The 13,424-nt window shown below is 36.6% G+C and overlaps 1 protein-coding gene across 9 annotated transcripts in view; it reads left to right on the forward strand.

Annotated features, from left to right (window-relative positions):
* LOC139006587 (protocadherin-9) overlaps positions 1-13,424 on the forward strand; it is a 929,214-nt gene that overhangs the window by 210,903 nt on the left and 704,887 nt on the right. For 4 of the 9 annotated variants that reach the window (XM_070408966.1, XM_070408970.1, XM_070408967.1 and 1 more), the window contains exon 3: positions 8,742-8,789. The exons of the other annotated variants lie outside the window; for them this stretch is intronic. In XM_070408966.1, the coding sequence (XP_070265067.1) occupies positions 8,742-8,789 (48 nt within the window). The remainder of the gene's footprint in view (positions 1-8,741; positions 8,790-13,424) is intronic. 9 annotated transcript variants of the gene reach the window in all.

The following is a 13,424-nucleotide window of genomic DNA, read 5'->3' on the forward strand; positions in this document are numbered from 1 at the left end:
GATCCCTTGCTCTTTACCACCCACCTGCAGCAGAGGCAGGAGAGGCTCCCACTATTACCGCTGCACTAGCCAGCAGTGAGCCTGGCTTCTGGCTGAGTAGCACTCCTGCTGTGGGAGTGCACTGACCACCAGGCGGCAGCTCCTTCTTTGAATGTCTGCCCCCTGGTGGTCAGTGCACATCATAGCGACCAGTCATTCCCTGGTTGTTCTACTGTTCAGTCAATTTGCATATTAGGGTTTTATTATATAGAGTAGAGGACCAGTGCATGAAATTTGTGCATGGGTAGGGCCCCTAGTAGCTGCTGGCTGCCAGCTGGGGCCTCTTTTCATTCCACGCTGCCCCCTGGTGATCAGCACATGTCATAGTGAGCAATTGAACTCCTGGTTGGTCAAACTCTTGAGGGGACACTTTGCATATTAGGCTTTTATATATAAATATAGCTGCACAGTTTTAATTCAAACTAAGAAATGGTATGGTATTTACCCAAATAGTCTTATAATAAATCTTATTCAAATTGTGCTAATATTACATAATTCCTTCCTGTTTTTTCATTTAAATCTTAGGACAGGGAAGACCTATTTTTTTTCTGTATTCAGCTAGATTTTTACACAAATACAAATAATACTATACTTCACTAAATTTAAAATATTTGCTTATTAAGTGTTTCTTATTAAAACTGAAGTTTTAATTCCCAAAGCCATTTAATGTTTGCCTTCACAACTGTAACCTATGACTGGTGGCTTTTCTAGCAACATCCACTGGAAACTCAATGGCTGATTACAGCATTCTTGTTGGTACAAGCACACCTGTGCTCTCTAAAGAACTACCCCTTCTAAAGTCTTTTGAACATTTGTTTTGAAATTATTTTCCCTCTACTTATCTTTGGCAAGTTTCTTCAAAATTTTATAATGACTAAGTAAAAGACAGGAGAGCTGTCTCTTTGATAGGCATAATTTCCAAAGGTAGTTTCTCTTAACTCTAGTAATAAACAGAAACAATACAGATTCTTTTTTTCTCCAAAAAGTTTACTAGCAAGCCAATGTATCAGGCACAGATAATGGAAAAAGAAATCAAAATACCTACACATTGAAAAATCCAGTATTTCATAGAATTATACTTTAAACATAGACTAATAGACATTTTGGAGGGATGCATGTATTAATTCAATTGGATTGTACAGGTAGAAAACGAGTCAATAATTCTGAAATAAATTATTACTGTAAGTTGTAGAAAATATGGATAATTTTAAACTTTATTATATATACATATATTTTATTTTTTTTGAAATAACTTTGTAACAAATCTGTTTGCTCATTACAAAAATTAAGGATGCTTCCAACTTTAGATGATACTGTGGTTTCATTATTGGTTCTTTTCAACACATGCTTTCAAAATAGTTTATGGTTAGAAGAAAAATGAACCAACATCACAGCTCTCTCAAAGCTTTCTATAAATGGCTTACTGTTGGTTTTTTCTCATTTATGCTTTGAATGCAAAGTTAGTTTAAAACGATAGTTCTTTTTTGTTGTTATTTTACTCTCAAAACACCATTATAATTATAGGAGTAGTTGTGTTTTTATTAGTAGGAATTTGAATAGATTACTTTGAATGACTTGTTCAAAATACTAAATAAAAAAAACTTACTTTAGGAGTTGTGGATATTTTAATCTTATACTTGCTACTTTTTAATTTTGTTGTCTAAATTTAAAATTTTATTTTAAAATTGAAAGGCAGCATCTTTAATCATCAGTGGTAGAAGAGTGAAGGCTAACTTTAAATTTTTAGAGTGAGACACCCTCAACTTTCAGGTTAAAGGTATGGAGAGCAAACTGTTCTTTCCATTAGAGTATGTTAGGCAAAAGGCATAGGATTCTGGCAGAAGTATGCTCAATCTCAGCTGAAGCTACCTGCTCCAGAAAAGAGTTCTGGGTCTTAAAGACTCTTTGAAGCATTCTGGGTTGTTTTTTTTTTGTTTGTTTTTTAACAATTTATTGTCTTCCACTTTACCCATTTGTGCCTATGGATAATGTTTTACTGTTTATCTAAAGTTATAGGTTCAGAGCAGAATGCCTGGAACATTTTCTCTTCTACTCATACATGATAAAATGTGGTCTCTTTTTGCAATGGTGTGACTAAAACATCAAGAAAAGTATCTGACTCAAAAATGGCAAATTTTTAAATGTCCTATGGCCTCTGCTAAATTTTACAATGGTTTTGATAGAAAGATAGAGGATTCTGACTTATTTCCATATCTTATTTATTAAGATAAGAGATTTACCTAGAAAGATTGAAAAAAATAATAATAGGAAAACCAATGAAGACATTTTGAGTTTGGGAGGTTGGAAAATGAAGAGTAATGAAGGGTTGCATTAGGTGAGTAGCATTATTTATGTTTAAATGTGCTCTCCAGAATTTTGATGTGTTTTCCTGGTTGGAAAACTGATGAATAAGCATAGATCCATAATGCATATTGATCACTCAAAAGCACATTGCAAACTAAAAGGCAAAACATTTTAGTCAAGGCTCTTAAAACACATGCAGGGAGTTATGCCAGTAATAGAAGCTGCTTTCTAGGGAAGATAGGGATGTATTAGCTCTTGAATGAAGAGGTTAACCACTGAAGAGCCATTATAGAAGGAATGTAAAAACAGCAGGTATTGAAAAAAGATGGATAGTTCTCCAAGATGGGGAGAGAGACTCCATGAGAGTCCACACAGGATATTTTCAAGAACTAGATAATTAGAAAGAGTGAAAACTTGTGAGATATTACATTAACAGTCTTTTTAGGAAGCCATTATATTTTTTCCCATGCTTCTTTGTGCTGGCTTTTCACATGTAAATCCCATCTAAGGGCAAATTGGAGGAAGATGTCATCTTCCCTTTTTGCTCTATCCTTTGATAAAAAAATTCCAACAGCTTTTTAAGTATTTTATCAAAGTTATTATTTCATCTGTCTTGCCTTGATATTATGAGTTCCATGACAGAAGACCTTATCTTTTTCTCATTCAATTTTGTATAATAAGTATTTAAGTCAAAATATTTATTGAATACATTAAGAAATTGATAGGAATATATTAAGAGATTTATTTAAAATTAGAATTCACATAAGGTATTTTTGGAAGCTAATTTGATTTCAGGCCAACATGATTCTGCCAGAATTATCTTGCTGATATAATTGAACTGTAGTAGTCTGCCTTAAGTTAGGAAAGAATAAAGCTCTTTGAAGATGCCAAATATTTCTAACCCTCATTTAAATTTTTAGGTAATCCATAATAATTGTCATTTATTCTAAGGTGTTAGTGTGGGTGTATTGTAAATAGTTATTTAAATAATATTTTTAATGTAGAAAAGTAAAAAATGATAAAATATTTAGAAAAATCATATTGAGAATGAAAGTACTACAAGAAAGGAAAGATTAAATATTGCAGTTTCATAGGCCTTGGTTTAACTAACTTTTTATAGTTAAACATTTTAATGTTTTTATTTAAATTGTACACTTCAAAAATGAATTCATTCTGTGTATATATGATTTTGCCTGCTTTAAAATATAGAATAACTGTTTATCATAATGTTTTACTTTCTTTTTAAAAAGAACATAACACAAAAGATAAAAACATAGGCACAATATCAGCTAAACAGTTATAACCTTAATATTATATGTTATAACACAATATAATATATATTACATTACATTGTATTCAACCCTATTATATACTAGACTATTTTATATATACTATAGGTCTGGTACACAAAAATCTGTGCACTGGGTTGGGGTCCCTCAGCTGGGCCTGTGACCTCTCACAGTCTGGGAGTCCTCAGAGGATGTCCTACAGGGAGCAGGCCTAAGCTGCAGTCTGGCCTCCCTCTGCAGGAGGCAACCAGGCTGGCTGATTAGGGGATGGCACCACTCCCATTACCCCACTGCCGCCACCCAGCCCAGCCTCCTCTGTAAGAGGCAACCAGACGGGCTGATCAGGGGACAGTGCTGGCCCCAACATCGCCCCTCTGCCGCCACTGGACACTGTCCTCCCCCTCATCGCCATTCTCTCCCTTTGCCCTCTGGCATGCACCTTGGCTGGCCTGGCACCGCCTGCTCCCCAGCCCCACCCCCCACCAACTTGTTGTTCTGCTTTTTGGTCAATTTGCATATTATGCTTTTATTATATAGGATATATATATATATATATATATATATATATATATGCTTTAACCTATCTTTTTTTCATTCTGGAAACTTTTAAAATGGATTTATTGTGGTAAAATTGAAGGAAGGAAAATACACATATTTAAAATGCCATGAGTTTTGTGAAATCATCATTACAATCAAAATAGTAGACACCTCCAACAAACCCACAGAAATCCCCTTAAGCCTGTATTCACTCCCTGCCATCTTTCTAGTAACTTAATCTCCTGTTTCATAAATGAATTGATTTTAATTTAGGACATAGTGGACATTCAAAAATGGAAATTAGGTAAATAAACATACAGTTCATGCTCCAAAGCAGTTCTTTTCAAAGAAGATCATTTATTTAAATTTTGACACCAATATCAAAGTTATATACTTTTGAATGTGCTCCTGCAGTCTGAAAAGAAAGTGATAAAACTCCTTCCCTCAATCGCAATGGAGATTTCTGAATACTTAAGGAAGAGTGAAGGAACATTCATATTATTTTTTCTTGGACATTCTATGAATTATATTTGAACTATCTTGGTATTAATTTTTCATTACATTTGTCCAGTATTAAAATAAGGGCATGATAACAGAGGGCCTGACTTTTCATAGAAGAGTTAGGATAAACATAGTAAACCCTATTCACCTGTCCATTTAGAAGAAAAAATTAGAATGCAGCACCATGGTAAATGCTAGCTTCTTCTTACCTGGCATATGTGTACATACACACACTCACACAGATACAAACACATTTATCATACATTTTACTGATATAAAGAATGTGTAGCATCCAATCCTAATATATAAAAATCCAGGGTCCATAACAATCAACTGAAGGCTCAATCGAACACTGGAAGTCAGTCCTGCATTCAGTGCTGGGTTGCCCTGGCAGAAGTATCCATGTTCAAGTTGACAGGTGTGGGCGCAGCAACCCAGCACTGACTGCCAAGGGGGCTGCAGATCAGGCCCAGAGAGAGGCCAGGAGAGAGAGGCAGGGTCTGATCTTCAGCCTCCATGGCAGCTGTTGATCAGCCCTTGCCTCTGTCTTTCTCTCAGGGCTTCACCAGCAGCTGCATCTCTGTTTCTCTCCGGGCCTCCCCAGGGGCTGCTGATCAGCCCCGACTCTCTGATTAGGCCCAGAGATTGGCCTGGAGATGCTAGCTGGCATAGAAACCAAACAATCAGAACTAAATCTGGGTGAACTGTGAGGAGCCAATGGCTGCCTATGAGGCAGAGCTTTTGATGCTGACTGGCATAGAAACTGACCAATCATTACTAAATCTGGGTGAACTGTGAGGAGCCACTATCTGCCTAGGAGGCGGAGCTTTTGACGCTGATTGGCATTGAAACCGACCAATCAGAAACAGATTGGCCGGCAGGGGAGAGCAGTTGGGGTTAAGATCAAGCCTGAAGGCAAGGGCAGTTGGGAGCAAGATCTGGCCTGCAGGAGAGGGCAGTTAGGGGTGATCAGGCAGGCAGAGGCAGTTAGGGGCAATCAGACCAGCAGGGGAGAGCAGTTGGGGGCGAGATCAGGTCAGCTGGGGAGGGCAGTGGGGAGCAAGATCAGGCCAGCAGAGGAGGGCAGTTAGCCGTGATCAGGAAGGCAGGTAGGTGAGCGGTTAGGAACCAGCAGTCCCAGATTGAGAGAGGGTTTTCCGACTGCTGGTTTAGGCCCACAGGGATCGGGCCTAAACCGGCAGTAGGATATCCCCCATGGGGACCCTGATTGGAGAGGGTGCAGGCTGGGCTGAGGGAACCCCCTCCTCCGTGCACGAATTTCGTGCACCAGGCCACTAGTATATAAATAATTGCATTAAACTTCATGAATAATTCTATATAATCAACTGATTCTTAAAGAATAGTTTCATTAATTTGTGGAAAATAACAAATGAGTTTGCTTTTGATATATTATTGGTTGATATTTTCATTTATATTAGTAGTAAAACAGAGTTAAAACTAACAAATAAGATATTTCAGAACTTCACTTGTTCATCAACAATGTAAGCACTTATTTGTTTAGTCAATAATAATTTTCAGATATAGTTGACCCTCCATATTCCAAATTCAACCAACCCCAGATAAGAATATTCAGAAAAAAAAGGTATGTTGTTGTATCATGTAGTTAGGCTTATGATGGTTGTTTTGTACCGAACAAGTGCACACATTTTATTCTTGCAATATGACACTATTTGCATAGCATTGACATTGTACCAGGTAATCTAGAGATGATTTAAAGTATATAGGAGAATACATGTGAGTTATGTGAAATACTATGTGATTTTATGTGATGGACCTGAGCATATAAGAATCCTGGTATCTATGTGTGTGAGTGTGTATGGGGACAGGGTTACTGAAATCTATCTCCCTAGATACTGATGGATGACTGTACCAAAGAGTATTTCATAATTTTTTTTTCTGTTTACAATGTAACAGCTAGGGATAGGATGAGTTTTTAAGTTTATTCTGTATTAACATTGTTCCGTCACAGTCTTAAGTGTAAATAATCAACAGAGCAGTAAGTTAAGCTTGATATGTAATGTTTTCTAATTCCTATGATGTAAGTCCTTCCAATTTCAAGCTGCCAACATGACATTGCTGAACATGAGTTGAGAAGAGATGCACATGGCACACCATTATATACTATCCCCACCATGCAGTTACAGTAGATATAAAACTTCGATTATACATGATAGTTAAAATTAGTAAAACAATTATTTTAATATGATTTATTAAATTATAAGTTCATATATATTAATTTTAAGAAGTGATTATGTTTAATAACTGACTCAAAAACTTCCTTAAAATTGTACAGGTGTTAATAGCTTCCGTACACCACTGCTTATAGAGTGCTGCATTCCTAAGTATAGGAAATATGAGCAATGGCCAGTGAATATTGTGGTAGTTAGCCTATTTTGATACAACATTTGCTCTATAATTAATCACCCACTTTTGGTAAATCTTTACTAAAGTGAACTTAAGTTTCCACCAGATTGTAAAGGTCTATGTCCCCTTATCCAAATGACTCAATATTTTCCCATCATGTCTTTACATTAAAACACACTGACTTAAAGGTAAATACAAAAATGAGATTCTGTTGGCTTCCTGATAAAGAATTTAGAGTAATACATAGGCTAACAGTTGCATGCAGGCTTCACTTTTCTAAAGTCCCAAGGCCTGGAAAACAATGATGGAGACCAGAGCTACTCCAATTCCTAACGCTTCTCTTCCTCCTCATCTTCCTCTTGCTTTTTCTCCTCTAGATAGAATGCTTTATACCATGGAACACCATTTAATGCAATCTGGTTTGTAATTGATATAATTTATTTCCTTTGTTTATATTCTTTCTGATAGACCCTGTCTCTGCCTAAAAATTGCATTTAAGTATGCATTATTTCCAGTTCAACTTGTTTTTCTTTTAAGTGTTTCCCAATTGCTTTAAGTTAGTTATGCGCCCCCCCCACACACTTTGTTGGCTGCTTGTAGCCGTGGCAACAACTTATGGTTAGCCATTGTGAGGGTGTCCATTGAGGAGCTCTGAAAAGGCTGGCCAAATGCCAGGGATATGTGTTGCTTCAGAATCTTGAGAGGATCCACTAAGATGTCCAGTCTTTGATCCAAATTCATACTTCTTTGCTCTGTTTCCTTCCCCTCAGGCAAACTGTCTTTTATTTACTTGGCTATTAAGTGTTGCTTCAAGGAACTGTTTAAATGAAAAGGTTCACCTCAAATATGTCTTTGTTTTGTGTACTTTCCTATTTCTTGGAAGTTGATTATGTTGGCATATAGAAGGTGCAGTTTCACTACAGAATCTCTGGTATGCCTTTGGAGTTTTGAAATTGCGTTAGAAAGGATGCTAATGTGTTTTGCTTTTTTATGGGCAAAGAAAGACACAGGACAGTTGGTGGAGAAGAGAAAAAGGAGTGGGGGGCTGGGGTACTAATTTGGAACTAATGTTGAGCATTTTTGCCTAGATTAAGTGGTGTGACTATAAACAAATTATCTTCTAAAATAAAGGCTCAAAGTTAAAAAAGGCTAAAGGAAAAACTTTCTATGAGAGCTTCCCCAAGCCTCATCCTGAAACAGAAAAGATAGTAAAACAGAAGTTTGGGTGCTTAAGAGTGGTTGGTTGGAAATAAAAGCCAAAAGAGAAAACTGCATCGCAGTGATTGGTTTGATTTGGTGAATACATTGCTATTTTCAGATTCAATTTGTGCCAATAGGCAAAGCTCTGCAAACCCCGTCTCAGTCAGCATCAAGGTGCTGAAGCAGCCAATCTTAAACAATCGGTTTCCCTTTAGACAATAATTGCACCCCATTCTGAAGCCTCAGCCTAGGAAAGGGGCCTTTGATGTCTGATCAGCAAGCCATACTCTCTTCTCTCTCTAAGGGAAATAACATTATGGCTTATACACTTAGAGGATATTTCAGAAAATCCTCCTCCTTACATTTAAAAGAGCCGAGGAAGTTGAACTGCTAGAAAAAAAAATATCTTTATTAAATGTGCCTGAACACTGGAAGTATAAGGTACTTTTTTTGAAAGAAAATTACAAACTCACATTTTGGTTACAGGCACACCTTGGAGATATTGTGAATTCAGTTCCAGACCACCCTAATAAAGTGAGTATCGCAATAAAGCGAGTAGTAAATTGTTTTGCTTGTGGAAGTTCTTGCCTTTAGTTTGTAAAAGAGAGGTAACACCTGTGAATTACATCAAAGTGAAATTCAATAAAAACAGGATATGCTTATGGTTTACAATGTGCAGATTGAGTTAAACGGGTATTCATATGTGTCTTGCCTACTTTCTGATTCAGAAGAAAAGCAGCAAATAATTTCACACACATGTCACCATTTCATGGTAGGGGTTTGGGTAGCGTCTTGGGCTCTGATTCGGGGCCTTAATAAAAGACCATCTCCTTGTTCGTTCTAGCACTTGGTGGCTAGAGCATTTTTTATGAAATGAAAATAAATGTTCCCTTTTGAGACTCTAACGTACACAAATTAATTGATTCACAAATATTATTTTCTAACTTATAAATGCAAGGGATAGATATATGAATATACAAAAATAACAAATAACTTACATTTAAAATGATATCATAATTAGAATTTAAAAGTGTTACCTCCACTCCCATTCGTACACTCACAGTAGTATGTAAACTTTGAAACCCAGAGGTATAAGAGGAAAAATATGTAATTTATTTCAATGATACTTCTCTAGGATCAAAAACTTTGATGGGTACTTGAATAAAATAAAGCATTGCTACTTGTCATATAAGTGTGCATTCAGGTATTTAATTATTCTTTTTTCCTGTTATATTCATTTATTAATACTTATTGAGTGTCTGAGTTTCAGGCACTGAGATGAGAGAGATTCAACTATGCATGGTGCCTGCAAAATTCCACTTAAACTTGTAGAGCGGGCTTGTAGGTGTGGCAAAATAGTCTTCCTTGTCTGTCAGGAGTTATATAGTACAGCAAGTCCTCAAATAATGTTTCATTCAATCTTGCTATAACATTGATGGCATACCAGAGGAACTTAACTCTTGTTCATATCCATTAGCCTGTGGTGAGAATGGTTTTGTTACAAGTCGTCTGCACATAAAGTCACAGAACCTGTTGATGAGTTTAAGTGAGAACTTACTATATAACAATGTAAGGGAAGAAGTTGTCACTTTGTTTCATGAGTTTGACTTGGTTGTGTTACCACAGGAATGACAAGAAACTAAAGGGAGCCTGAAACTTTGAAATAGGAGCGTTTCTTTAATTCACGTAGACAAAGAAAAATAGAGGATAGAAATGCCAAGTCATAATATGTAGATATTTATATAATGAAGACATTTGCATTCAATTGTATAATTTGTTTGGATTGTCTTTAATTTTACCTGTTTTTTCATACTTAATTTCACTGGCATTTTAACTACTGATAGGAATCTCATATATTCAGATTTTGTAATCGCAAAAGCATTTTATACAATGAGTAAAATATTCATTGTCCCATATGATTTAGGTTAACAGATGACAAATACATAATCTAGTTAAAACTAAACACATTACTGGTGTTATTATGATGATTCTATCCCCATAACTACATCTTATAACAGTCTGGATTGGTGTATGTGATCTCTTGATAGATACATGTTTTATTGAATGAAATCCACATGGCGTTTTTCCCTGTGGGGATTTGGCTAGTATATAAGAGCAACATGGTAACTACATAGTTTACTGTTTTGATTTTTCCAGCTGCTTTCTTGATGGACAGTCTGTTTCTGTTTTTTCTTTTTTGCTTTGCTGTTTGGGAAGAAGGGAAGTATCTGTGTTTCATCTCCTAATGTCGGTATACTTTTTCAGGGTTTCAACCCTTCTGACAGATATTGTGCCTGCTTGGTAATCCAGACAGATATGGATGTAGCTTGGGTTGCTATGGATTCAATAAAGCTTTAGTTTAGTAGTGAATCCAAAAATAATTTTGCCTGTCAATGTACTTCAGCTTCTATTTCACTGCAGCTCAGTGGCTGGTGGGGGAAGGCAGGAGGTTGGACGCACTGGCATTAGTTACACATGACATAGCACAGTCAAACTGGGGTAAGTGAGGGTCACCCAACCAAAGAGAGCTTCTCGTTGTTGTTGTTTTCCTGTGTGCTCTTTCCCACAGATGCATTCTTCCTGTAAGCAGTACTTGACTCTTAGGAAAAAGAAACATACACCACACAGAGACTCAAAAAGGAAAATGTGACAATCCCTGTGCATTCTGAAAAAATAAAATATGACAGAAAAATCAAAGGCTATTTTGCACAAAATTTATAAAGAGACTTAAGTCACTCAAACATAGACAGTTTATTTACAGCTAAAGAATTCTATGAAGTTTGTAAATGATGAATAGTGTGTGTCCAATAAAACAAATCTATAATAATAAAAGGGTAACATGCTAATTAGACCAGACATCTTCCTGACGTCATTCCCGATGTCCTTCCTGACAAAGCCGGGGCCGAAGGGAAGCCAGCCCAGGTCCCGGTGCCTTCAGGCAGTCCATGGGAAGCTAGCCTGGGTCCCAGGTGCCTGCGGGCTTCCGGAGAGAAGCAGCCCAGGTCCAGGGTGCCAGAGGGAAGCCAGCAGCCTGGGTCCCGGGTACCAGAGGGAAGCCGGTGCTGGCAGCTGGGGGAAGGAAGGCCTACTCTTGCATGAATTTTCATGCATTGGGCCTCTAGTTATTCAATAAAAGGCCACCCTATCCAGCTATGACACCCCATCCAGACTCTTCTCTCCCAATATACTGTCATATGAGCTCATTGTCCCTGGACTATGCCTGGTGCTCTCCTCTCCTACCCCTGACACTTTGTATCATTCCCTCTAGAAATCTCTTGCAGCTTCCTCTCTGTCTTCCAGATAATCTGCATCCCTGGCTTCTCTGACATTTCCCTGTCTACCTAAGCTTTAGGCTGGCTGTCCTACCTCTCCTTATGCATTTATTGAATACTTACTGTGGCCAGGGTGATGTTCAGGCCCTGGGACCACATGAGTGAAAGAATTCAGTATCTTCCCTCAAGAACTTATAGTCTTGTGGGAGATCTGGAAAAAGTAAACATTGCAATGGAAATATATAGATAGAAGAAAAAAAAGAAAGAAAGAAAAGGAGCTATTGTTTGAAGGTGTTGAGGAAGGCCTCACAAGCTACTATTTGAACTGACATTTTCAAAAGGAGAAGATTCACATATAAACTTTCTGAGGGAGGGAGTTTCAAAATGAGAAAAATATCTGAGAAAAAAATGACATGAATAATGGGGCTGTTCAATGGGCTGTACTTAGCTTTGTACTACTTGAGGGAAAAGTGAGAAACCAGCAGGGCAGGTGAGGATGGTTGTTATGAGACTAGATATTTATGAAATTACCAGATCAGGAATGTTCTTATTTGCCAAATAAATTAATTTCAAACTTAATTTATGATTTTGATTTAAGGTGGGGTAACATGGTCATATTTAAATTTTAAGAAATAAAATTTAATTATCAGCATACATTATTGAGTTTAGAGGCAGAGAGACTAGAATGATGACTGTTATAATACTTAAGTGAGGGATGTGAGAGAGCTGAGGTATCTAGGAGAGAAGACTTAGTGCATAAAGCTTGACTACATATAGAGAATGAGAAAGAAGGGGGGTCTAGGAGAGGGAAGGCAAAATAGAGCTGAGTGCCATCTCTCCCACCCTTGTATTTATGGACACAGTACTAACCAACCTGGTAATTATTTGTAGCTAAAGCTGGGTCTGACTCAAGAATAAAGCACTTCTAAAACCCACTCCAATCAATCAGAGGGCCATGGGGACATATATTTGTCATTATTGAGATAAGATGACTCCTAGTTTATTGGTTCTTTTTGGGAATCTTATGGGAGAATATGTTCAACTTTTTTAGTCATTTATTATTAGGCCATCCCATTCATTGTCATTTTACATCATTTATTTTGTTTATTTATGTTTCTTTTGAAATGCAATATGCATCCCATTTCTAATTAATTTTACCCATTTAGGACTCTTTTTCCAACTAGATAGCAAGTTCATTGAGGACCCGATGATGCTAATAACCTAACATTACTTTTCTTATTCCAGAGATAATTTGCACATAATTAGCAATTAGTCAATATTTGCTGAATGGGTTCGCAAGCCATTTTGGTTACCACAAGGCAATGTTCAAAGAGTGGTAACACACAAGAACACATTGCATATTGGTGATAGATGAATTGCTTAAAATCAAACAAAATTTGTAAAACTAAAAAGAGCAGAGTAACCACAAAGAGATGGATTACAAATAAACAAAGATAGACATATATATCTATCTGTATGCAAATATTGGCTCTTAAATCCATCTGAGTTGTATATCTATGGGTCTTTAAAGTTGCTATTTTCTGTCACGTATGGCATTAGCTCTAAATTAACCTGTGCTTTCTGTAGTATCAATCTGAGATTATTGAATTTGTAATTTTTCTCTGTGCATGGCAAATACCTTTACCATTTTTTTAAACACACAAATAAACGTAAGTGCACACTATATGTTTTTTTACTCATAGACTGATCACAGCGATAATTTTCTAAAATTCCTGAATATTTTATAATTTTGGAGAAAGTTGTCAAAAATAATCATTATTTTATATTGGGGATATATTTACATTTTAAAAGTACTAACATAGTAAAACTGTTTTAACTATAATTTATCCTATTTCCTCATCATAATTGAAACAAATGTAAAAATAGAACCATCTCC

The sequence above is a fragment of the Myotis yumanensis genome, unplaced genomic scaffold, assembly GCF_028538775.1.
Source record: "Myotis yumanensis isolate MYYU_CA2020_CCGP unplaced genomic scaffold, mMyoYum1.0.hap1 SCAF_3, whole genome shotgun sequence".
In the NCBI taxonomy this organism is placed as follows: domain Eukaryota; kingdom Metazoa; phylum Chordata; class Mammalia; order Chiroptera; family Vespertilionidae; genus Myotis; species Myotis yumanensis.